This window comes from Aedes aegypti, chromosome 3, assembly GCF_002204515.2.
Source record: "Aedes aegypti strain LVP_AGWG chromosome 3, AaegL5.0 Primary Assembly, whole genome shotgun sequence".
NCBI classification, from domain to species: Eukaryota; Metazoa; Arthropoda; class Insecta; order Diptera; family Culicidae; genus Aedes; species Aedes aegypti.
In genome coordinates, this window is record NC_035109.1 from 261591316 (window position 1) to 261618695 (window position 27380).

Consider the following 27380-nt stretch of genomic DNA (forward strand, 5'->3'; position numbering starts at 1 on the left):
CTAAAAGTTTGGTGTCTTAGGCAGAGTTGTTCAGCATATCAAGGGCTATGTGGCTATGAGAAATCTGATTGAGAATTAATCCGCTAGGTGGCACTAGTGACAAATTGTATTCAATCATCTGTATCTCAAGATCCTTATCCGCTAGAAAGTTGGTGTTTTAGGCAAAGCTGTTCAGCAGATCAAGGGTTACCTGGCGGTAAAGAGTCTGAATGATAATTTATCCGATAGATGGCGCTAGTAATACATTATCTTCAATTTTCTGTACCTCAAGATTCTTATCAGCTAGAAGTTTGGTGCCTTAGGCAAATATATACAGCAGATTGAAAGCAATCTGGCGGTAAAACATATTGGCGTCAATGTATGGCTGACCAGATATTATTACCAAAGCGTTTCAAATAGTTATGAAGTGTACAAAATCCTAAAGCTGACTACCAAAAACGCTGATTTGGAATGGCTTTTCAAAATCTGATTGGTCACATGACCGTAGCAAATCAGCAACAATATGCAACAGTATTGCTGCTCAAGATCCTTATCAGCTAGAAGGTAGAAGTCTTTGGCAAAAATACTTTGGTCAACAGATTCAGTGCTATCATTAATCTTATTAGAAACACATCCACGAGGTGGTGCCAGTAACAAATTTTCTTCAATCTTTTGTATCTCAAGATCCTAATCAGCTGATCAAGGGCTATCTGGCTATTGAAAGTTTGATTGAGAATTCAACCACTAGATAACGCTAGTAAAAAATTGTCTCCAATCTCTAGTATACTGCGATATACTGAAGAATAAAGATTCATGTTTAACGGTGGAACCTAATTGAGAAATAAACCGAGAGATGGCGCTACAGTCATCTATCCATAGCTTTATATTCAGAATCTTTATATAGAGTTATAGAGCCATATTGGACGACCGTTTTCATGGCTTTCCTTATAGTCCCTTCAAGCGCAGTAGCATAGATTTTGTATATTTTTACGCGCCAGTACTTTTCACTTTTAGATAGCCCTCAATCTGCTGAGTATCTTTGCCGAAGACACCAAACTTCTAGCTCATTTGGATGTTGAGATATCCGTTTTAGGCCAATCTTGAACCCCTCGTATCCACGCTTCTTTTGTTACCTAGAAAAGGAAGAGGGGTCAGGAGAGATGTCTCACCCAAGAATTGTAGGACCAACTAACCGCATTTACTTTAAAATGTATTTCAAATTAATTGATAAACTGGTCTCTGAATTGTGGTTATTTAAAAATACAAGATGCGTTCGTGTTCGTGGCAAGTCAAAATACGTGAATTACGCAGTACCGACACCATGGCACTGTGTTTTATTTTCTCGTTTTCATGCGCTTTTTGAATAGCGCCCAAACCGTTGATTTTAGCGATATAGTTTGTTCGGAGAAGTTTCTTGGTATATTAAAGCGCAACTTTTGACGAAAAAAAGTTTTGTGATCAATCCACCTAGCAGTGAGATAGAAAAACTATTTTTTCAAAACATTTAGATAGACATATGGTGTCTTCGGCAAAGTTGTAGAATTGGCAATTTGAAACAACTTTGTCGAAGACACAATTTTTCTATCTCTTATACTTTTTGAGATATATGCCGTTGTATGTGAATGACCCCTAAAAATTATATTTTTATCATAACTTTTTTTCAAGATTTTTAACATTTTTTGTGTTTTCTACATATCTCCCCTTTCGGCAATTGATAAAAACTTTTGTCTATAAGCGTCTTTGCATGGGTTTTTACTATCAAACAAATAAGCCTTATTCAAACGATTTCGACTGAAAATTATTTTACTTTAAGAGATATAGAGAAGCAATGTTAAGCAAAAACACGCGTTTTAAGATGTTTAACAACTTTGTAGAAGACATGAAAAATGTTAAAAATTTAAGCAAAAAGTTATAAACGAAAATGATTTTATACGATTTTTTTCATACAAATTTGTGTACTTTAAGTTAAAAAATTCGTAACTCTTTTACAAGATTTTTAACACTTTTCATGTCTTCTACAAAGTTGTTAAACATCTTAAAACGCGTGTTTTTGCTGAACATTGCTCCTCTCTATCTCTTAAAGTAAAAGAATTTTCAGTCGAATTCGTTTTAATAAGGCTTATTTGTTTGATTGTAAAAACCCATGCAAAGACGCTTATAGACAAAAGTTTTTATCAACTGCCGAAAGAGGAGATATGGTACTTTCATGATTTGTAAGAGTTGTCTGCGCCATTTTGCGCCGAAGCCAGTTATAGAGGCCTAAACTACCCCTTGAAAAAAGAGTAATTCATGAATAACTTTGTCACTTTAAAAGGTAGGGTGATGATATGTTCAGCAAAACCACGGGTTTTTCTATGACAAACAACTTTGTAGAAAACACAAAAAATGTTAAAAATCTTGGAAAAAAGTTATGATAAAAAATATGATTTTTAGGGGTCATTCCCATACAACGGCATATATCTCAAAAAGTATAAGAGATAGAAAAATTGTGTCTTCGACAAAGTTGTTTCAAATTGACAATTCTACAACTTTGCCGAAGACACCATATGTTTATCTAAATGTTTTGAAAAAAATAGTTTTTCTATCTCACTGCTAGGGGGCTGTCCATTAATTATGTAAGGGTTTATGGGGGGAGGGGGGGTTTGAGATTTCTTACGCGCCATACAATTTATTTTTAATTTTCATACAAAAAATCTTACACATGGGGGAGGGGGGGTTGAAAAACCCCGAAAATTGTCTTACGTAATTAATGGATCGCCCCTAGGTGAATTGATCACAAAACTTTTTTCGTCAAAAGTTACGCTTTAAGGACTGTTCATTTTATAAAGTGGACACCTTGTGCATGCTGTATCTTTTTTATTCATCAATGAAATTCCAATCTGTTTTCTGCACATCGTTCGACTAGTATTGTACATTGTTGTGATAATAAAAAATCTCCAAAATAATTAAATTTCACACGAATATGGAACAACGATTAGAACGGTCGATTTTTGGAGGTTAACAAAATCAATGATTGTTAGAAATTAGCTGGAAAATTCGACAATTTATATTTTTATTTTCAAAAAAGGCTTGTTCATCGAAAGCATCATCAATCAGAAGCCTGATGGAAAAAATCAAGTTATTTTTGTAACCAAAATTTTACAGATATAATAAAATTATTTTTCCCCTATATTTTTTAGACAAAACTATTTTAAATTTGAAGGGAACTGATATGAGTAGATTTTTTTGGTTAAAAGTATGTCCTGACGGAAGTCCTAATATAGTATTAAAATGAAAAATAACTTACGGCTTCATAGAGTTACTTATTAAGTCCCTAAGTCACATTTAAAGCATAATAGAAACACAACTGCTTTATTCTTAGAAGACCTTTCAAAGTACATTGACAATCATCAAAATTGGCAACACTGCTGTAATAAAATGGATTTAACCTTCGGGCTGTCGCGCTGTTGTACTTTGTACAACAGTTGTGATTTATATGCTATCATTTTGCAACAAAGATATCTATCGACACCAAACCAAAATGTATTTCTCAAGAATCTTCTTAATTATAATACTCGATGGTTTTTATTTACAGTATGACCCTTTATAATGCGGTAAAATCAACAAATGCACATGAAAGTCGCATAATAATGAACGCACTATATACGGTTCGAGTAAACCACAGTTTGAAATCGGTATATCTCAAAATCTAGATAATATAGAAACTTGAGGTCTTTAGAAAAGTTGTTTTGGATGTGAAGCGCTATCTGATGGTACCACATTTAATTCGGAATTTGACCGCTAGGTGGCACTAGTGAGCATGGAAGTTTTACTTTTGTTTTGAAAATATATGAGGATCCTGATCATTTAGAAAGATGGCGTCTTCGGCAAAGTGGTTTAGTAAGTTAAGGGCTATCATTGTTCGAGCTAGTTGATTCAAAATTTTGCCACTAGGCGGCGCTAGTGTGCATGAAACTTTTGTTTGCAGATATCTCAGGAGCCTGACCACTTAGAAAGATAGTGTCTTCGGCAAAGTAGTTCAGTATCTCAAGGACTATCATTATTTGATGGAAGAAATAAAATATTTTGCCACTAGGCGGCGCTAGTGAGCATAAAATTTTTGTTTTCGGATACTGCAGGATCTTGACTTTTAAGACAGGCACCTTCAGCAAAGTTGTTCTGAAGCTCAGGAACTATCATTATTTTACAAAATCTCGAACTTTAAGGATTAAATAAAGAAATAATTTGAACTACTGAACAACTCTGCCGGAGACGCCATCTTTCTAAGTGTTCATTCACCTGAGATATTTGAGAAAACAAATGTTTTATACTCACTAGCGCTGCCTGGTGGCAAAATTTTGAATCAACTAGCTCTAACAATGATAGTCCATAAGTTACCGAGCAACTTTGCCGAAGACGCCATCTTTCTAAGTGGTCAGGATCCTGAGATCTACGATAAAAAAGTTTCATGCTCACTAGCGCCGCCTAGTGGCAAAATTTCGAATTTCTTGGCTTAAATAATGATAGCCCTTGAACTACTGAATAACTTTGCCGAAGACGTCATCTTTCTAAGTGGTCAGACTCCTGAGATATTCGCAAAACCAAGGGTGTTGTACAAAGTACAACGCGCGACTACTCGCGTTACAAAAATTCGCGCGACGACCGAAAGGTTAATTTTTCACATATTAGTTTCATAATATGCAATTTTGAGATTACCAATTGAAAAATTCGGAGAAAACCATTTACAATTTGCTGTAGATCGATAAATATGCGTAGAAGATTTCAAAAGTATGAGACTTTTTAGTAAAACTACCATACACAGTAAAATATGTTCTTAAGTCTGTGGTTTAAACGCACGCTTTAACTCTCGTTTATACAAATATAGTTTCTTTAGTAAACCAAACTAGTTTTGAACACGCTTTTTACTTTTTTCTTTTGCTGGGAGTGAAAAAATGGTGTATCAGCAAATTTGGCCATAAATGGGTAAATCACTAAAGTTACCTCATGTCAGAGAATGGTGGAATATAATAGATTTTTTCAAAGCTATACCTTTAGCAGAATAGTAAAGAATACAAACATACAATTTGTTACTGAAAATTAGGGTTTTTGTTTTGCTAAAAATAATGTTGAACTTCGACAAACAGCTTTTCTTAGGAGTTTTTGGAAAAACTATTTAGCTCTTCAACCAAAAGAATTTTCTAAGATCTTATATTTTCATAGCATTATTCTACAATGTTGAACGATGCACAGAAAACCGATTTCGATATTATAAAATGAACAGTCCTTAATATACCAAGAAACTTCTCCGAACAAACTATATCGCTAAAATCAACGGTTAGGGGGCTGTTCAAAAAGCGCATGAAAACGAGAAAATAAAACACAGTGCGGATGGTAGAAGTGACAGCTGGCGAACTGGCTAGCGGGCAGGTTTGTGTACACTGTTTTGCGATCTACCGTTTTTTTGGGTTGTTTACTGCAAGTAATCGCAATTAAGTGAAAATTTCCTCTCGCGTCCATGAGTTTTCTTTACGCGACTCCATCTTCAGTTAAAATACGCATCATATGAATATGGAAGATGAACTTTTGTTACGTTACGATGCCCTGCATCTAAAATAAGTGATTCATGGAACGAATAAGTGAAACGAAATGAATAACTGTTATCTATTTGCCTGAAAAGTGAACCATGAAGTAGAGAGTGAATGCTTATGGGACGTTGTTTTCAAGTGTCATGTGGTCTCTTCAACCAAAGCAAAAGCGCCAGCTGTCGCTGTTTTTTTTTTTTTTTTCAAATGGCGGAATACGAAATCTGACAGATTGAATTACTGTGCTGGTATGGATCTGAGAGAGAGAGAGAGAGAGGAGACAGCTCACTGACAGTAGGCATCCCAAGTAACACCGAATACATATTTTTGGATGCAGATATCAATTCTTGTTATATAAGTGTACTATAGGTGAATTCCATAACACCTTTTGTATTATTAAAGCTATAAAATAGTTTTCAAAAAACGTATAACGTTAAAAAAATAATCCTTAAGTGAAAACCCGTCTTGGTTAATTTATTGCTCTATAAACGTAAATATAACATAAATAAAACTAATCTATATAAATAAAAATGGAATGGTGTTTGTATGTCACGAAATGGCTTGAGAACGGGTGATTGGACTTACATGATTCTTTCACTGTTGAATTCTTCCAGAGCTTCGACGTGTTTGTGCGAAAAAAATAGTTTAGGAAATTCTTCGGGATAGTGGGGAAAACGGAAGAATACTAATCTGTCATTTTCTACACGGAACTTGCATGGCGTTTTTCAACAGCCTACTTGATGGCAAGTTGAAGTTTGCCGGGACCACTAGTACTTTATATATTGATATGTGTGAAATTCATGTTATAATAATGTTTTTTAATATTCTATACAAGATTTAAACATGAAGAATTTCGAAACAAAAATGAATCGTAATAAATTTAATGGCTACTAATGATACAATGTCTTCAAACAATCCCTAGCGTATACATGCAAATAGAGACACAGCAATAATAGTATCGACGGTAAAGATCTGGAAAAAGCGCTACGAGCTTATATTCGAACAGCTACAACAAACACGGGATCAAGCAAAGTACTGCAAGTTGGCAAATCAAAGCAATTCGCCATTTTTAACAGAATCCAATGCCTTGCTGCCAGATGGTAGACAAGCACCTAGAGAATTCACCTACCTTTGTAAATGGATACAAGGTTTTGAAAAACAAATTTATAAAATAATCACTTCTCAACGCAACGGGTGAGGTTCAAGATCACTCCGAGACCATTCAAACAGCAGCAAGCAGCATTGAACACAGAGAAAACAATGCGCGGCTTTTGATTAGCAGTATCGTAGAAACATAAACAAACCTGATATATGAGAACAGATTTTTGACGTTTGACGGATAAAAATCATGCCACCAAACAGGAAGCTGTAATTAAGTTGATTTGATGTTATAATTGTTATCTGAAAAACAATCAAATTAACTTCAAGAGAGTATGTTGAAAATATGCTTTCAATATGTATAATAAACTTTATTGAAAAAAATCTGAAAATCATTTCTCAAGATTCTCTTAAGATGTTATAATAACGTAATTTCAACTTATTTTCAAATCAGAACGAAGAATTTCAAATTTAATCAAATAGATTACAGTACCGGCTAAGAATATGAATAACTTGAGTTTGTATCTTTTGGAATTGCATGTAAAGAATATTATGCCAGTGGAGCTGCAACTAATTATTTTTTTTCTTAACTGTATTTACCTCAGTAAATTATAACAGTACCATTTTAATGTGTAAACAATTTGAGTGTAGCAATGCTAAAGGTATTTAAAAGAAAATCAATTGTCCGAAAATTTATCACCAACGCTGTAAGCATTATGCAAAATCTGCCATATTGTTTCTTTGTGACTTTGTGAGGAATGAAATAAATATTACGAAAAAGCTGAAATTTTGTGAATTGTATTTGTATTTACGACTTTTCATAATGGCGCGTGAATTATTAAAAGGTAAAATTGAAAATTACACCATAAATTTCAAACCGCATCTTAAAGTTCTCTACTGTTCCTGAATATCATCCATTTACAACATTTTTCATTATAGTATAATTCAGGGTTAAAGATTTCCAAACGAAATATTTTTTTTTTAAAGATTTCCAAACGAAAGATTTCCAAAAGAAATATTTTGTCGTTGGGCCATTTATATATTGATTGCCATTTCATTTTTATTTATCTGTAAGTTAGGTTTGCATGAAGTTCAACAGGCATCTGATTCATTTGTAGCAAACATGTTTTTTGCAAGGTATACACTTGCAAATAACTTTATTCCAACCAAAATATTAGGCTGTGTTATTAGTTGATCATTTTGTGTCGTAAAATTGTTATTTGTGGTTTTGAATAACTCAATATCTACAAATTAAATATTTCACAGTTTACATGTGTTCTATATGTATTAATAACTGAAAAATAACTTATTAGAACTTATGATCATTCAACATTTTAGTGTTGTCTTTGTTTGGTTGAGAATAAGTCTATAAACCGTCTATTAGATGTTATTATAAATGGTTGTTAGAACTATAAGATGTTATATAAGCCGCCATTTTTTGCGCTTTTTCAGCTATACAAGTGTCAGATATATAGTATATAAGTCCTGAAAAATACAAACGATTATGTATAAATCGTGCCATAATAACTCATATACACTGAGAACAGCGTTGCGGTTGAAAATACTATATCAGAGGGTTAAATTAAATACACAACGCCACTTGATTTGTGCAGACTAAATTCGCATTTATTTAGAATATTTTGTGCATTTTACCATGGCACCATTTGTATAGTAAAAATTACTATATCATGGTTAAAAACTTGCAGCAGACTAGAATCGAACCGAGGATCTGGCGAATGTCAAGCGCGAACGCTAGCCGCTCGGCTATCGACGCGGTTGGATTGAGAGGGAACAAAACGCAAATAAAAAGCGTTCATGATAGCTCAATCGTGGTAGGAATAGTAAATTTAAAAACACGTTCATGGTTCTCATTACTGCAAAGCTTGTTTCAGTGTATAACTAGCTGTGTTACTTGGGATGTTTTCTTGCCTTCTTTGACCTCTTTCTTTAATTATTGGGTTGTGCACAATGGACAGATGATCTTATTTTGGTCAAAATTATTCTATGAAAAAGGTCGAGAATATAAAAAAATCAAAACAACACACAACTATATTTGGGTATTCAACATTTCAAAACGTGAAATCATTGAAAAACACCTGTAAATTTGGATTGCGTTTATTTGAATTTTGACGGTTTACCTTTGTACGCTCTGCCCTTCGAATGTGCGGTTTTCCAGTGACAGTTGGTGACAGGTTCCCTTGAATTTTGAGAGCTCTCAATCTAAGCCAGCTGTCTCCTTTCTCTCTAAGTTGCTATCCTGAGAGAGAGAATACAGCTCATTGACAGTTAGCATGTTTTCTTTCCTTCTTTGACCTCTTACTCTTATTCCTGGGTTGTGCACAACGGTCAGAAAAACTTATTTTGGTCAAAATTGTATTCATTCCTTGTTGTTCAGTATGAATATTTGTTGATGCTCACTATGAATATAAAGATATCAACAGCTGTTTGCCAACACACAACTATATTTAGTAATTCAACTTTTTTAAATGTGCAATTTTAGTTAGGTCTACTTAAATTTTGACGGTTTTCCACTTTCTGCCCTTCGAATGTGCGGTTTCCAGTGACAAGTTACCATGACTTTTTGGAGCTCGCAATCTAAGCCAGCTGTCTCCACTCAGGTATGGATGAAACAATTGGAACAGCTTAGTATACTATCTTATATATCTTCTTCCCCTGGCATTACGTCATCACTAAAACTGCTTCCCCGCTTAGAGCACTTTCACAGTTATTAACTAAGAGAATTCTTTGTCTAAGCTGCCTTTTTCGCATTCGTATGTCGCGTATTGGCAAGATGGTACTATATGCTCAGAGAAGCCAAGGAAATTTGCAATACGAAAAGATTCCAGAATCTACCGAGAATTGAACAGATGCCTTCAGCATAACCTTACCTTTTAGTCGTGTACATTACCACTTAATTAAGCAAGACATTGAATGAATGGGAAGCATGGAGAGGTGAACTTCTACCTGACACAGTTCCCATCAGGTCATGGATGTTTCAGAAACTTTACAATATTTGCTAACCATCATCATGAAAACATTTCCTAAATTTGAGCTTTTTTATGGTTTTGAATCGTGTAGAAAAGTAAGTTGAAAATAGGGGTGGTTGAAAATTATCGAATGAATGGGGTAGAATGCCATTTAGTATGGAGAACGTAGAGTCAGCAATCAAGTTTCTTCATGAGTTTGCTCTGTGGCATGGAAACAAACGCTTATTATTTAATAAATTCATTGGAAAACCTTAATTTTTAGGAAAAAAAAAGTGAAAAATGTTGAATTTCACATGGAAAATAAGGAGAAATCTATGAGTATACGTCCAAGGGTTGTAGCGGCAACTTTTGGGTAAATCTATTTTAACATAATTTGGCAAAGAATACAAATTGAAAAGTTCTAGGAATGATTAAATGAGGCGAGCCACTTTACCCCATCAGTGCGTATTGGGCCATGTTCCCCTAGTTTTTGACTGCCCAAGAAGCGAAAGCAGCGACGGAGGTTTGAACCCCGTCAACAATGTGCAGAACACGTGAGTACGTGGCACGCGGTAAACAGAGCGATAACGCAGCTCATGTCGTCGTTGTAACAGAAATGGCGAGAAGTAGGCTAGATCCTCCGTCGGGGACTAGGCCGAGTAGTTCGAGCATCACGTAGTGATGGTTAGTCGGGGCATTTGCGAACCGGAAACCTTCCTCTACCGGAATAGCAGGACTGACCTCGGCACCATAACGACCACCATCGATTCGGAGTAAAATCCTCCGCCGGGGACTAGCTTAATAGATCGTGAAACAGCACCGGCAAATGGTCGTCGGGGCGCCTGTGAACCAGAAGTTTCCCTCCACCAGAATCCCAGGACCGACCTCGGCATCTGCCCGGATAGCATCGGTTCGGGAGATCTTCCGCCGTCGGGGAAATCTTCGTCGGAGTAGGATAAATCCACCGTTGGAGACTATTCTGAGTAGTCCGTAGCGAGTCACCGGCTTGAGTCGTCGGACCGCCAGTGACCTGGAAGCCATCCTCCAAGCGGAATGGCCGGGCCGACTTTGGCACTCTACCGGCCAACAACAGAATAAGAACAACGCGTAACGTTACCGGTTTCGGGAGATATTCCTCCGTCGGGGAACTCTCCATCGGAGTAGGCTAGCTTCACCGTAGGGAACTACACCGAGTAGTATCGGTCATGACGAACCGCTGGTTTTGGGTCGTCGAAGCGCTTGCTAACTGGAAGTCATCCTTCAACCGGAATCGCAAGACCAACCTCGGCATCCAACCGGCCCGTCCGAAGAGCATGAGCTCCAAAATGTAAGTGAAGGAGCCCCCTGAAGTAATACTATGAGGTTGTTCCGTGGGGACATCGGTCTTGTAGCCTAAGGGCCGATTTCGTAAACCCCGCTTAGGTCCTAAACCTAGTTTAATCATATGGGTAAACGTGGTTTACGGCTCAAGCGAAGCTGAAGAAATCGGCCCTAAGCCAAATAAAAATGGCGTGGTACAATGTCGTTTTCCCCTTTTATTCTCTGACGCTGCATCCATGATAGACCGTTGAGTGAGAACCACAGAGCCTAAACCCCATTAACATCCCAGATAGCCGGGGTGAAAGTTTCTCGCTTTGACAGAAGTACGAAAATTCTAGAACAAAAAAGGAAGGCACTTAATGCTTCGTAGATTACAGACGAAGACAAAACTTGCCAGAAATAAGCTAGTGATTCTTCCGATTGCCTTGTACGACCATGCATTTTGGACGTTAAGAAGAAGAATAGGTCAACAGCTTTTGCAATCTTGAGTAAGGGGTCATGCACAAATTACGTCACGCTCCAAGGGGGGGGGAGGTGGTCAAGCCAAGCGTGACAAGCCTTACAAAATTTCCGGAGTACTCATACAAAAAATTTGACATAGGACGGGGGAGGGGGTCGAAAATGTTGAAATTTAGCGTGACATAATTTGTGTACCATCTCTAAAGTGCTTCGAACAATTCTCGGTGGTAAACTCGAGACTAGCATCTGGCATCATTGTGCCAAGTTTAACTATAACGAAATTGATAATTTAAGGTCGTTTAATGTTCAGGGACACTGAACGCGATTAGACCAGGACCGAATCCTGTTTAGAAGGCTTTTGCATTCGATATAGATTCAACGCAACAGATACGGATTGTGGGCATCAAATAGGGAAAGAGTACCAGTTATGGCTATAGTGGTTCCCTATTTGGCCATATAAGTTTTCTCGAAAACTTTCACATTTTAAATATTTTTCATTGCTTTAACATCAACATTCATTTTATATCAAAATACTGAAACACACAGAATGATCAAAAAAAAAAATGAAATTATCACGTATGGCGAAATAGGGAACCATTATGTCCATAACTGGTACACCTACCCTATCAAGTATTATCAACTAGAATGAAACAGAACACCCTACAGATCCTTGGTAAATTTTGTTTATTGTTTGGCGACAGAAACATATTTTTGAATATAATTCGCATAAAACCTATCTTTGATTTGGGCATTCTGGAATTTCACTTTGTATTTTTCATTCCTAAATGTAAAACAAACCATATCATCATTCTTCCTGCTCTTTCGCAATCGCATCGGATGAGCTCTACCGGCAAACCTATCACAAAATATTACATTACCTAATCGTTCATTTCGTTTGGCAAGAAGTTTTTCATCGCTGTAAGCAACGCAAACAGCCGCTCGTTCACAGAGGAAGATCTTGCAGTTGGATATCTGCATCCGTTCTGATTTGATCTTGGCGCGCTCGCTAATCACAGCCAAGCCATATTCAAAGATTCTATCATCCAGGCATAACAGTCGGAAGTTATCGGCAACACTTTGAGAGAACTTTTCCAGTTCAACTTGTACAACGGCCAGCCGGTGATACAGAGACTTGTCGGTTGATGCGTTCTGGATGATACTGTCCGATAATTTTTCGGTTATTGAGGTGAAAAACTGAACGAATTCTTCTAACCTTTCTATAGGGAGAAACAGGAATTCATCAATTGTTGGGACAATGAAGCTACTGGTAGTCTGAAAAGAAACATCGATTATTTGATTACTTGATCACACTCACTAATCGTCATTTGAGCTTAACTTACGTTTGTATTGGATTTTATTCGAATGTATTTGGAAGCTTTATAACTGATTTTTAGGTATTCTTCATAGATGTGAGGGAAGTCAGTCTGAAAAAAAAGTTCGATTTTGAAGATGATCTCACCCTTATGCGTAATTCCTTACCGTCACATATTGCAAGAAAACCGTAGAGATTGCTGATATGTTTCCGACATTAATTGATAGATCTGATAAGACGCGGTCGTAATGTAGATGGGTCATTCTAATGCACATTTCCCTGAATGTGTGTATTTTAGTTTCATGATACGAAGTGTTGCATTCCAAGTAATACTCGATATTTGCATGCAAGATTTGTACGAACTGAATTTGAGAGTTGATAAGAGCCATAATGTTGTTGTCCAAGTCCCTGTGGAAAGTTTTTGATTAGTTTAAATCTAGCAGTTCTAGTAGTAACGCCTTCAAACTTACAAATCTGATGTTACGGATGCCTCAGCGGTTTGCGGTTCTATCGCTGCTTCGAAGTCTATTAGCTGAGGTTCGTTGAAAAATTGTGAGATAGCTCGATGACGAATAGCTTTCACAGTATTCGCTAGAGATTTGTTGAAGCGCATCTCTATTTCCTGCGTTCCTCGATGAAGACAGAACAGGTGTAGCTTCTTGGAATCGTCCCAAAAGTTGATTTCCGAGTCAAAATAATGGCCCCTGTAGCTTAGAGTGGCTTTGACGACCTCTGTGTAGATGACAAGTTTTTCAAATATGAAAAGCTTCGCTTTGTACCGTCGGTAGCGAGCTTCGTCGTAAATATCAGTCTCCACTGCTTGGATAAATTTGCCCTGGGCAAAAAGATCGATCTGTGAAAATACATAAAAAAATGTAAGATTTAAAAATCTCTTGGAAATTCTCAAACGCTTGGCATTAAACGATTATTATGACTGTCCAATTTTGATTGATAGATGACACTACTCCAACATAATTGACGTCAGGTCCTCTCGTACCTCTAAAATTGACTCTGACCATTACCTGGTGATTCTTCTGCAATCAAAATTACATATTAGTCATCTCTAGATCGACTTAAACTGAAGTACAGTGAGAGTAGCTATCAAGTAATCTGCAATCAAACCCCTGAGAAGGTAACTCAAGAAGTGTGGGGATGCCTAACCACCGACGACTTTCGAAAACCAGGCCATGCATTGTAATAAGTGATAAATTCTAGCTGAATTGCTCAAGTGGTGTACAGATTGCACAGGCATTATCCTTGGCCCGGACCATTTTTTCCCTGGAACCACCTAACGATATTTCTTCGGGGATACCTTGAAGCGGTGAATTGCGTGGGCTATCGCTTCCCTGCTTGAGCTGCTGAACGCATTTTTCACATCCAAAGGAAACTTCGAAGCAAATCCTGGAGGAACTCTGAATAAATTCTTTCAGGAATGCCTGGAGTAACTCTGAAGGAATTCTCGCAGGAGCTCTTGAAGAATTTCCGGTGGAGTTCTAGAGAATTTCCTGAAGGTCGTCTGGAGGAACTCTGAAAAAAATCTTGGAGAAATGCCCGGAGGAACTCTTATGGAATTCTTGAAATAACTCTGGAGAAATTTTCGAAAGAACTCGGGAAGAATTGCTGGAGGAACTTCGAAGAATTCGCTGTACTGCCCGAGGAGAAAAGAATAACTCGCAATAACATATGCATACCATATTTTGGTATCATACCACAATTAAGTATTGTTCAGTTATCAATACCTCATTTTGGTATTATAATGATATATGAAAAGATGTTTAAAACAATTGAAAATACTTCATTTTGGTATTCGATAGCTATTGAGGACTGCGCGAGCTATTGAACTATTATTTAATAATTTCACTTTTATATGAAAATCCATCATGTATTCAGTTGGCAACCGCTCTTCGTCCGCGATATACGTTTTTAACTTAGCTCCAGTTTTTCGAAGTTACCGCGTTTTCTCGTGCGACAGAATTTTGCATTCTGAGCAAAATGTCTGCGCACAGGAAAAATACCCTTGTTGTGGATTTCAGCACCCTTCCAAAGCGGCCAGTTTTGGATCAGGTGGAGGAATTCCTCAAGAAACACATCAAGCTTGACATGGCCGATGTCAAGAGCATCCAGTTACACCATCTCGATAACTGCGTTTTCATCGAAATGAACAATTCGAGTGTAGCACCACGACTACATAAACAGCACCATCTTCAGCATTCCTTCATATACGAAGGAGTGGATTATTACGTACCAGTGTACGTGGACGGTCCAACCACAACCGTGAAGATTCACGATTTGCCACCGCAAATGCCAAATTCGCAAATCATCAACAACCTGCAACAGTATGGCAAGGTACTATCCATCCAGAACGAGGTATGGAAAAACTATTTCTCGGGGATACCGAATGGTGTTCGTGTGGTTCGCATGAGGATAGTAAAACCGTTGCCGGTGTACGTAACCGTAGACAACTATCGCAGCTACGTGAGTTACCCGAAGGAGCCTCAACGAACTTCACCGACGGCATCTGCAAAACAAGCAAAACAACATGTACCTTCCAGCACCAATAGTGAGCAGAACAGTAACAGCAACCAATTCGCACCACCGTCGGCTCATTCCGAGTCAAGTGACAATAGCACCGATGACGATGATGACGGCATCGATGATGATGGTAACAGCAACAGCAACGAACAGGATAATTAATACGAAACTGCAACGGAGCCCAACGGGAAGAGACGGTTGTCGACTGACACTTCGAATAGCGGAACGAAAGATGAAAACGAGCCAAAGCGATCATGTAGCCAGAGTAGAAAGATAGACGAGAAAGGGAACAACTCGGAATGGAAGGTTTACCATACTCGTTCTAGAAGGAAGAATGAAAGTGATGTGAAATGAATGAATTGTAATGTTATATTTTTTTCTCAGACATGAATGCACCAAATGGTGTAAAATGTCTTTAATAAAAAAAAAAAAAAAATCATGTATTATTTAGGTATTACAATACCTGATCTAATTATCAGCCTGGTATTTGTAGAATATGCAGAAGGTTTTATTTGAGGTATATTCATATCTCATTCAAGTTGTAAGTATTGGAAATTATCTGGTATGGAATTCCTCAATTTGGTATTCAGTAGTTATTTTCTTCTGCTCGGTTGGCTGTACCAACATTGCAGTAGGGGTCGGTTTGGTTTTCACTTTGCACATGTTTGCTGCAAAAATAGTATTTTTTTCATCTCGGAAAGTGGAAATAAAGAGAGAAAACTTGTTTAAATTGCATGCGTTGCAAAGTTCCTTCAGGAATTCCTCCAGGTATTCCTCCAAATACTCCTTAAGGAATTCTTCCAAACATTCCTCCAGGAGTTCATTTAGGAGTTTCTGAATTTCGTTCAGGAATTCTTTAAGGATTTCGTTCCGGAATTCCTCCAGGAGCTTCTTCAGAAATTTTTCTAGGAGTTCCTTTGAAATTCATTTAGGAGTTCCTTCTGGGATTCCTCCAGGAGTTCTTTCGCTAGAGATTCCTAAGAAGATCTTTCAGGAGTTTTTCCTGTTATTCCTTTACGAGATTCTTCAGGGAATTGCTCCAAATATACCTCTAAAGATTCCTTCAGGAGAACCTTCAGGATCTCTAGAGTATTTCCTTAAGAAACTCCCCAGGAATTTCTCCAGGATATGCTTCAAGAATTCCTCCAGGATATGCTTCAAGAATTCCTCCAGGATATGATTCAAGAATTCCTCCAGGAATTTCTCCAGGAGATCCTAGGCATTCCTCCAAATATTTCTCTAGGAATTCCACCAATTATTCCTCCAGGAGTTCATCCAGGACTTCCTCGAGTAATTCCTTCAGAAATACTCAAGGAATTACTCCAGGAGCTCCTTTAGGTATTCCTCCAGCAATTGCTACAAATATTCCACCAGGAGTTCCTTCAAAATTCCCCCCAGGAATACGTCCAAGAGTTCCTTCAGGAATTACTCCAGAAGTTCCTTCTGAAATTCTTCCAGGAGTTTCTTCGGGTATTCTTCCAGGAGTTCCTTCAAAAATTCCTTCAAGAGTTCATTCTGGAATTCAACCAGTAGTTCCTTCAGGGGATTTCTTCAACATTTTCTCAAGGTATTACTCTAGGAGTTTCTCCAGGTAGTCCTATAGGAATAGCTACAAATATTCCCCCAAGAGTTCCTTCAGGATCTCTAGGGTGATTCCTTTCTCCAGGAGATCCATCAGGAATCCTTCAAAGTGTTCCTTCAATTTTTTTTATTTGTTCCTTCAGGAATTCCTCCAGGAGTTCCTTCTAAAATTCTTCCAGGAATTCCTTCAGGTGTTCTTCCAGGAGTTCCTTTAAGATTTTTTTCAAGAGTTCCTTCTTGAATTCAACCAGAAGTTCCTTCAGGAATTCCTCCAGAAGTTCTTCACGAGATTCCTTCAGCATATTTTCAAGGTATTACTCTAGGGATTCCTCTACCTATAGGAATAGCTACAAATATTCTTCTAAGAGTTCCTTCAGGATCTATAGGGTGATTCCCTTCTCCAGGAGATCCATCAGGAATCCTTCGGAGAGTTCCTTCAGTTTTTAATAATATGTTCCTTCAGGAATTCCACCAAATCGTCCTCCAGGAGTTCTTCCAGGATTTCGTTCAGGAGTTCTTACAGGAATTTCTTTAGGAATTCCTCAAGGAGTTTTTCCAGGGATTACTACCAATCTTCCTTCAGCTATTATTTCAGGAATTCCTCCGAAAGTTCCTGAAAGAATTCTAGGATCTTCTCCATAGAAAACTCCAGAAATTACAGTTCCTTCAGAAATTCCTCCAAAAACTACTTCAGGAAGTCCTCCTTTAGCTCCTTCAGGAATTTCTCCAAAAGTTCATTCAGGAATTTTCCTCCAGGAGTTCTTCCAGGATTTAGTTTAGGAGTTCCTTCAGCAATTCCTCCAGGTGTTTCTTCAGCATTTCCCCCAGGAACTCCTCCAAGAGTTTTTTTCAGGAATTCCTCCAGGAGTTCCTTTAGGAAATCCTCCAAATATTTCTTCAGGAATTCCTCTAAATATTTCTCCAGGAGTTCGTGTAGAAATTCATCCAGAAGTTCCTTTAGGAATTCATCTAGGAGTTTCTCCAGGGATTCCTACCGAAGTTCCTCCAGATTTTCTTCCAGGAGTTCCTGCAGGAATTTCTCCAATAGTCCCTTGAAGAATTAATCCAGGAATATTACCAGGAAGTTTCTCCAGAGATTACTCCAAGAGTTCCTCCAGGTATTCCTCCAAATATTCCTCTAGGAATTCATCCAGGAGTTCCTTCTGGTTCCAGGAGTTCCTCAAGGAATTCCTTCAGGAATATCTCTACGAGTTCCTGCAAGAATTCCTTCAGAAGTACCTCCAGGAGTTTCTTCATTCATTCCTCCAGGAGTTCTTCCAGAAATTTCTCTCTGAGTTTCTTCAGGAACTTCCTCTTGGAGTTTTTTAAGGATTTCCTCCAGGAATTCCTTCAGGGGCCATTCTGAAATTCATCCAGCAGTTACTTCAGGAATTACTCCAGGAGTTCCTGCAAGAATACTTCCAAAAGTTCCGTCAAGAATTCTACCAGGAGTATCCCCAGGAATACCTCTAGGAGTTCTTTCAGTAATACCTCCAAGAGTTCCCTAAGGAATTCCTCCAGAAGTTCCTACAGTTATTCGTTCAGAAGTTTCTTTAGTAATTCTTACAAAAGTTTTTTCAAGAATTTTTCCAGGAGTATCTCCAGAAATTCCTTTCAGGAACTCCAAGGAATTCTTCCAGGAATTTTTTGAGATGTTCCTGCAGGATTTTTTCCACGTGTTCCTTCAGGAATTCCTCCAGGAGTATCTCCATTAGTTCGTCCATGAGTTCCTTTAGTTATAGCGCCAGGAATTCTTGCAGATTTTTTTCTAGGAGCTTCATAGAAATTCTTACAAGAGTTCCTTCAAGAATTCATCCAGGAGTTCCTTCAGGACTTCCACCAGGAATATCTCCAGGAGTCTCATAAGAAATACCTCCTGAACTTTTTTCAGGAAGTCCTTCTGGTACTCCATCAGAAGTTATTTCAGGAATTCCTCCAGGAGTTCCTTCGGGATTTCCCCCAGGAGTTTTTTCATGAATTCCTCAAGGAGTTTCTTCAGGACTTTCTCTAGGAGTTCCTTCAGGAATTCCTCTAGAAGTTCCTTCAGGAGTTCCTCAAGGCAATCCTTCAGGAGTCCCTACAGAAATTCCTCCACCAGTTACTTCAGGAATACCTCCAGAAATTTCCTAAAGAATACTTCTAAAAGTTCCGTAAATAATTCCCAGGAATTCCTCCAGGAATTTTTTCAGTAGTATCTCCAAGATTTCCTTAAGGAATCCAGGAGTTCCTACAGTTATTCCTCCAGAAGTTTATCTATGAGTTCTTTCAAGAATTTCTCCAGGACCAGGTATTTCTCCAGGAATTCCTCAAATAATTCATCCAGTAGTTCGTACAGGAATTTCTTCAGATATTCCTGCAGGATTTTGTTTCAAGTGTTCCTTCAGGAAATCCTCCAGGAGATTCTACCTCATTATCCCGAATGACATTACCCCAAATGCCACTAACCCGAATGCTGTTACCCCGAATTCAAAATCCCCGAACGACCCATAATTCCGAATGACATTACCCCGAATTCCAAAATCATGGGGAAATGTCATCAATGTTATCATGTCAAGATAATTGTAAATTCAGGGATATAGCATTCGGGGAAATGGGATTCGGAGTAATGAAGTACAATCCCTCCAGGAGTATCTCCAATAGTTATACTACCAGAAATTCCTTCAGGAATTTTTCTAGGAGTTCCTTCAGGAATGCCTTCAGGAATTACTACAGGAGTTTCTTCGGGTATTTTTTCATGAGTTCCTCCAGGTATTCCTCCAAATATTACTTCAAATATTCTTTGAGAAGTTTCTCCATGGATTCTTCCAACAGTTTTTCCAGGGATTCTTACAGGAGTTCCTTAAGAGATTCCTCCAGGATTATTTCCAGGAATTCTTCCAGGAGTAGCTTCAGGAATTTCTCCAACAGTTTCTTTAGAAATTCCTTCAAGGGTTTTTTCAGGAATTTCTTCAGGAATTGCTCCAGAAGTTCCTTCAGGAATTTCTTAGGAAATTCTTTAAGGTGTATATTCAGGAATTCCTCCAGCAGGAATTTCAGGAATTTTCAGTGTTTGGAATCCGATCAGAATAAGCCGATCGAACCATATTCAGAGAGTGCAACAGTTCACGAGCCATAACAGTTCGGGGCACATTGCAATCGGAGAGCCCTATGAATATTTATATGTACTCTCTCGTTTGGTACGTGGCGAGAGAGCGTTCAAGAGCAGTAACTCTCACAGACTACAACGGTGTCGAGCCATTCGGGTAATTTATGTTTTGCGTAGAATGTGTGAATGCAGGCGGATAAATGGCTTTAAATTTTGGCTCATGTGTCAACGATCGTTAAATTTTCCAAAGTCTGGGAATTTTTATAGGAACCTCTTAACGAATTCCTTCAAACCTTCTTCCAGAAAACCCTGTAGAAATCCGTGGAGAAACTCCCGTAGGAATCCTTGAAGGAATCCTTCCAGCGACTTAAACAGGAACTCATCCAGAAGATCCTCAAAATATTCTTCAGGATACTCCTCCAGGAATTCCTCCATATAGATCTTCTTATGTTATCCTGGTGGGTTTTTTGATGAAATCCTGAAAGACTCCCAATTCCTGGAGGAAAGCCCGAAAGAATTTCTGGATAAAATTCCCAGAGGAGTTGCTATTTTAATCCCCTGAAGATTCCCTGAAGGAAATTCTTGGAGGATTTCTTTGTGAAAACCTTAAGAGGAGTTATTGGGAGAAATACTTGGAAAAAATCTCTGGAAGAATTTCTGGAGCAAATCCCCGGAGGAATTCCCTGGATTAATTTCTGGCGAAAATCGCCAGAGAAGTTTCTGGAAGATATGCTCGGATGAACCACTGGATGGAATTTTTGGAGAAATTGCTATTAAAAAATCTCCTGCGTAATTCCTGGAGAAAATTTCCGGATGAGTTCTCAGAGAACATCCACAGAGGAATTCTGGGGAAAATCTTCGGATAAATTACTGGACGAAATCTCCAGAAGAATGCCTAGACAAATTACTCATAGCAATTGTAATTGGAAATACCCTGAGGAATTCATGGAGAAAATCCCCGAAAGAGTTCTTGTGGGATATCCCTGGAGTAATCCCTGGAGGGAATACTCGTATCAATTCCTGGAGGAAATCCCCGGAAGAATTCCTGGAGGAAATCTCCAGACAAATTCCAGGTGCAAATCCACAGAGAAATTCCTGGAGGAAATTTCTGCATAAATTCTCTGAAATAATCTCCGAAGAAATTCCTGGAGAAAATCTACGGAGAAATTTTTAATGAATTTGTGGACGAAATTCCCAGAAGAACTCCTGTACGAAATCTATCTTGGACGGAGAAATTCTTTGAAATACTCTGAAGAATACCTGCTGGAAATCTACAGTGAAAATCCTGGGCGAAATCTCTGGAGGACTCCCGGCTGAAAACCCCGAAGGACTTCTTGCAGGAAAACCCTGGAAGAATTCTTGGAGCAAATCTAAGGAGGGATCCCTGGAGGAAATCTCCAGAGAAATTCCTGGAGGAAATCTTGTAAGACACATCGGAGGAGCATTGGTAGAATTCCGGGAAGAGCTCCTGGAGTCACTACTCATTTTTATAGTTTGCACTAATGCAAAAACTACACGACATTTACGAGACGCGACGGAGACAAGACATAACACTTATCGTCCTTACAAATCGTCAAAAAGTTTAAAAATTACCTTTTCGTCGACCGGTTTCGGGCGCGATATAGCCCATCTTCGGGACAATGTCCGACATGAAAGCTCCTGGAGATTTATGTAGGAGAACTTCGTTGAGGAATCTTCAGAAGTATTCCCGTAGAAATTCGGGGTGGAATCCTTGGGTGAATTCCCGCATGAATTCCTATTGGATTTCCCGGAGAAATAACCTCTAAGGTTTCTCTAAAAATTTGAACATTAGGGAAATATGCGCAGTTTTTCAAGAGAGATGTTGGTTACTCCTCCAGTAGTTTTTTCAGTGATGTGTTCAAGCATTCTTGCATGTATTTCTGTTTCAGGGATATTGTGAATTTTGCGCCTTATCGAACGCGACGATTTGTAATCGTCGCCGATGAAACCATCGCCAGCCAACCAGCCGCTGCGAATTTGACGTTTCACCAGTCTTACCTACACAGCGACACATCAACTGCTTTGATTTGTTTGCTGGCGATGATTTGGTTGGTGTGTTTGAAAGTTGGCGGCGCGTTTTGTTGCCTGTGAAACAGACAATACTCATTTCTCGATTACTTTTTCAAATCGACGTAAGTAACTTTCATATGGTTTTGAGAAAATCAATTCAGAAGAATCACAACCTGTCTTTTAGAACTGTTTTAAAATTAATCAACTTTTTAAATTTTTTTCGCCGTGTACATCGCTTAAATTTTGCATACATTAAGCTCGCGTTCAAAAACTAGGGAGTTCCTGTTATTTCCCACAAAAAAAATATTACAAAATGATAAGCCGATTTATTTAGTTACTTTCGACGTTTTTCTACCAGTGTAAAATCGGCTCAAGTAGTGTTTTGTTTTGATTCGTGGTTAAGTCACTTTGTCTCTCCATACAGCGGGGCGGCGAAAGTAGTGGTTAGGTTGCGAAAGTTGAGAATCTTACTTTCGTCGTTTTGTAAATCCGGAAATTAAACGTTTTAAAAGTGAAAAATCGAGTTGGTTCAGAGCGCAACGTGTAGAATTTCGTCTGCGAAACACGTAGAATCGATTAAGTAAGTTTGTATACTTTTTTGACTTGAGTCTGTTAGAATAAGTTTTCGAGATTTATTCCTAAATCGTTGCTGAGATTTATTCAGTGATTTTTCCAACAAGCTTAAAAAAGAGTTCTGGAAAACGCGAACTGTCAAAAATACACCATGAACTACCATCATGTTTACATGAACGTTCTCGGAACTAGGCAACGCGTTCGCAAAAACATGATCTAGTTCACGGTGTATTTTTGCTTGTTGACGAGTTCACGTCTGCTGTTTACGGATACGAGAACGGATTTTTTCTGTGAAGACATTTTCTTGATGTAGATGCATGAATTCTTGTATTAGCATAGCATAAGCATAAGCATTGATGACTGTACAATTCATAGTTGCTACTCTGTGATTGACCAGAATAATCGAAGTTGCACAAGAAATCAAGAGATGTAGCTTGGGAGCAGCTTTCCATCCCCAATATACACTTTCGAGAACTCCAAACATTAAAAAGTCAAAAACGGCGCCATGGCGTACTTACGGTCATCGAGGAAGGGAAGGATGTTAGTATGACATCCATTGTTACTAGAGACCGAGTTCACCTCTGCATCTCCATGGTTGTCATGGGAAGGAGTTATGTTAGTGGGAAGGGATCATAGCTGCATGATCAGGATTCACCTTGATAAGTTAATCTCAGTTTGAAAAATCACCTATCAATACTCGAAAGACAACGCCAACATACGGTAAGACGACACTTTTAGTGTCGAACCATCCGAAAGTTATTTTTAAAATGAAAAAAATCAGGGGTTTTGAATGTTAATGTGCGAAAGTCTATGTCGACACTTACAGTGTCGGTTTTGAATAAACCGTTTCATTTGCACTATAGACACTTTTTTCACAAACTGCAGCAACCATTTCACCAGCCAAATCTTATAATTTGCGGAGACGATTAAAATGTGACAGATCAATTTTCAACACATCCGTTCGCGCGCGCTGTCTACTGCGATCTCCATAGATGCATGGATTCTCGCGAAACATTACTAAAGGACCTATGTACAAATGAGATATTCTCTCCTCTCTCGCTCTCTTTAGATTATAAAAATGGAATGCTAAAGCTTCTGGGAAGTTTTTTACTACACTGAGGCAAAAATCTCGCATGATTTTCATAAGATCACACCACATGAATGCGTTTTTGATTATTTTTTTGTTGGTTCATAAGACACTTGTGTATTTCATTCGACGAGATTGAGATTCATAAGACAAGTGTAATTTTTTCATAACAATCAATTGTCAATGTCATAAGAACGCTTATGAATCCCATTGCTCATCATTACGAAGAACCACGTGAGGCAAATTTTCTCATTTCACTATCAGAAATTCAATATGGCTTCCGAAATGGACGTGTTTGCTGATTTGTCGCTGGCTGACTTCGTTTCTAATGGTAAATATTTTCTATTTATCATCAATTCCGCTGTAACTAACACTTTCTTTCGAACAGATTAAGGAATTGGATTCAAACAATAAGATTTGTGAATGAAAATTCAAAACAATGTGTATGACGCGTAAGAAATCACAAACCCCCCCTCATCCATTAATCCGCCCCTAACGTAAAGCTGCAACAATTCAGGCGTTCTTCACAACTTTTCTCAATAATGTTTCGCTACTATGATATACTTCTTTGCGTTCAAAATAGATTAGCCAACTAGAGAAAATCGAATTTTCATCCATTTTGTCGTATCGCAAATCAATTCTAATGCTTACAGTAAAGTGCTTTGATCGAATTGCGGCGTGACAAAATGGATGAAAATTTGATTTTCCCAAGTTGGTTAACCTATTTTTCAACGCGGATTAGTATTATTCATTCATTGAAATTTATAATCTAAAGCTCAAATTACACAAGACAGTCTTATGGAACCAAGAATGGTTCAGAACGTAATTCATAAGACTATCTATGGTTTTTGTTATCAAGTCAATGATGGTTCATAAGATCATCTTACGAAATTCCTTCGAGGTGTATTATGGAAACAACATCTGCCGAAAACCATACGATGGTCTTATGAATTTCAAAGATTTTTCTTGTGTCGTAATTCCATAAGCAAATCTTATGACAGTCTTACGTTTGCTTTCCTCAGTGTACAGATCGACAGGCAATTTCCTTGACTAGCGTTTCATACAAATAACGCAACAGAAGAGGTTGATGTGACTCAGTTATTGATCAAAGAGAAAGTAAACAAAGAAAGCCTCTCATTTGTACATAGGTCCTTTAATAATGTTTCGCGAGAATTATTGTATTTAAGGAAAACATAAATGTGTTTTCGAAATCCTAAGGAATCCTTATTGTTTTCAACAAATCGAACAAATTTTTCAGTGTTTTCTGCCAACACCTCTAATGTTTTTTTCATGAATTCTTTCGAGACTCTAGCAGGAATTTCACCAGTATCCAATTATAATTTCATCGGGGATTCATCAATGAATTCTTTCTAAGATTCCTCTAGAAAATTCTTCGATAAAGTAAAATGGTCGCTTTCGTAATATTTTTGACTGAACCAGGAATCGAACTCAACCACTTTCAACATCGATTCCTGGTTCGGTCAAGAATGACCGCACACGGTACCACATGGTTAACCAGATTCCCGAATAAATATACTTACTGGATTATTCCTTGAAGGAAGCTTATTTCCTTTGGGTTTCAGAATCAACGTTGAAGCCAAATCATTATCTCGGCTAAACCCTGAAGCAAACTGAGAAATTGCGGCAAACTCATTTGCACACTGGCGAATATCGCTAATCGATACTGCAGCATTCATCAGATCAATCACATCGCTCAACATTTCCTGGGCCTTTTGGATGCTGGATACATGAGAGGTTGTTTGCTGATCATCACCAAATTTCAACGTTTCTTTGAGGAACTTGTCCAGGAAAAGTTTGTACCGCGGTAGCCGTTGAATTGGCTGCAGAAGAAAACTGTTCAACTCGTGCTGATTGGACTGTAAAATATTAAACTCCATTATATGATGGCATACAGTTCGATAGGAACAGCTGTGTTACCGAAAAGTAATCCCGATGCCTTTCGAAAATGGTATCGGATTTCCTCCGATTGAGTGCGTACTTGACGTAGCAGTAGAACTTCTCCGTTTCCACGTAATGGATGAAACACTGAGCAATTTTTTCAACGTTTTGGTAACATCGACGGAGTGCTGGAAGAAAATCGTCCTGGTGAAGCTCGTGGATCTCTTCAACGTTTCCAAACAGATTGTTCCTCTGGCCACGTAGACCTCCCGGGAGATTCATGTGGTAAATCAGAGGGATGAAGTTCAGTATACCGTTCATGAGACTGTCGATATACTTTTGTTCGTTTTGTATAAGTTCATCAACGGCATTTTCAGGTGCGGTGCTAGATCTTTTGGAGCTAGATCTTTTGGTGCTTTGCGAACCATCGCAAGGAAATGGAAATGGCACGTTTCGGGATCCTGAATCTGTCCATCTATAATTATTTTTTTCTATAAACGCTGTGCTACACATCACTGAAACATTACGGTGGTAGTTACTTACTCAGTATCAAACATAGAATCATTCCAATACTCCTCTACTTCAACACTGTTCGAGCCAGAAGTACTTGATCTGTGCAAATTCAATCATATACGGTTTATGAGTGCTGACTGAGTGGTATAAGAGTATTTTTACAATACCTGGCTGGAACCTCCTCGTAAATGTGCTGCAAACTTCCCGTATACTGTGTGCTGTACAGATAGTTGGGATAATTTTGCTCAGTGCCTTTCTCATCACAAGATAGTGCTTGAAAGTTTTGCATCAAATTCTGAACACTATTTGCCCTGGTTTGATTATTGTAGGCGATTTTCGTTCGCCCGATAAAGTCGATGTTCTCATAATCTATCTTACGTGGTGGTATAGGAGGAGGCACGCCAGATGGGAAAGTTGTCGATACGGGTCGTGATGGCGATGTGGGCAAGGGATGCCCATTGTTTATGTTGGACATTTTGATTATTTTTTGGACAGGCGGAAATCTTCTTGAAGACACAACAAGATCCAAATTTGAACTGAATGAATTTTATTCTATCGTCAAAAAGTTTCAAATACGCAAACACTTCAAACCGATAATCGTATCAGTGATAAGATATAATTATAGGGTTGCCGCCGTATTCCTCTTTGCATCGTGCTTCCTTATCATCGAAAATAGTTGCTTTTTAACTTTCTCATACACACGGAAAGGCAAAATAATTTTTGTCTGGTGCCCCCGGAACTTATTGGATTGAGATTGGACTTTGTGACGAATCGTTAGGGTAGACGCTCCCTTTGTGCAAGTAGTGATTTGACATGTTTCGCACACAAAAGTTGCTAGGGTTTTCGTCCGATTATGAAGCACCGATACACGGTGTTGAATCTTAAATCGTATTTCAATTTCAGTGTCCAAAATTTGTCGTACTTGCCAATGTGAAGTTATTGAAAGTATCCTCTATCTGGAGTATAGTGAAGTAAAGTAGAAAATTTTGAAATCAAGCTTACATGCTTAAACACAAATCTGTTTAGCTCTCCCATTGTCCTAGTATTGCGGTATTTCCTACGGATTTCACGCCAACTCGACAGAGAAAGGGATTGGCAGCACCCCTTCAGAATTCAATGAAACTTTCTGGGTGTGAAGACTATGTGAAGCTAAGATACTTTACATACTTTAATTTTTCAAAATCGATCTAGACTAACATTTGGAAAGGGTCAAAGTTTTTTTTTTCTTTTTTATTATAAACCCGTATAACTCGAAAACGGTAAGACCTACAAAAAAGTGTTGTATGGGGAACTGTCGTGAAATTTCCTGAGGTTTTAGAAAAAATTAAAAAAAAAAAACATTTTCTACACTGAAAAAAAATTTAATCAAAATTATAAAAACAAT

At 38.1% G+C, this 27380-nt stretch overlaps 1 protein-coding gene across 2 annotated transcripts; it reads right to left on the bottom strand.

Moving 5' to 3' along the window:
• Positions 1–12050: 12050 nt before the first annotated feature.
• Positions 12051–27016, bottom strand: LOC5571112. Of its 2 annotated transcripts, XM_021851358.1 has the most exons (9): positions 26164–27016; positions 26027–26095; positions 25523–25958; positions 25126–25461; positions 13166–13548; positions 12863–13103; positions 12724–12807; positions 12597–12655; positions 12051–12542 (listed from the first exon to the last, which is right to left on the bottom strand). In XM_021851358.1, exons 1-9 carry the CDS (start codon positions 26469–26471, stop codon positions 12068–12070), a joined length of 2391 nt encoding a protein of 796 aa, XP_021707050.1. In that variant the 5' UTR covers positions 26472–27016; the 3' UTR covers positions 12051–12067. The 2 variants fall into 2 exon arrangements, with proteins under 2 accessions (XP_021707050.1, XP_021707049.1); XM_021851357.1 differs by having other exon boundaries at positions 12051–12655; positions 26164–27014.
• Between the last annotated feature and the right edge of the window lie 364 nt (positions 27017–27380).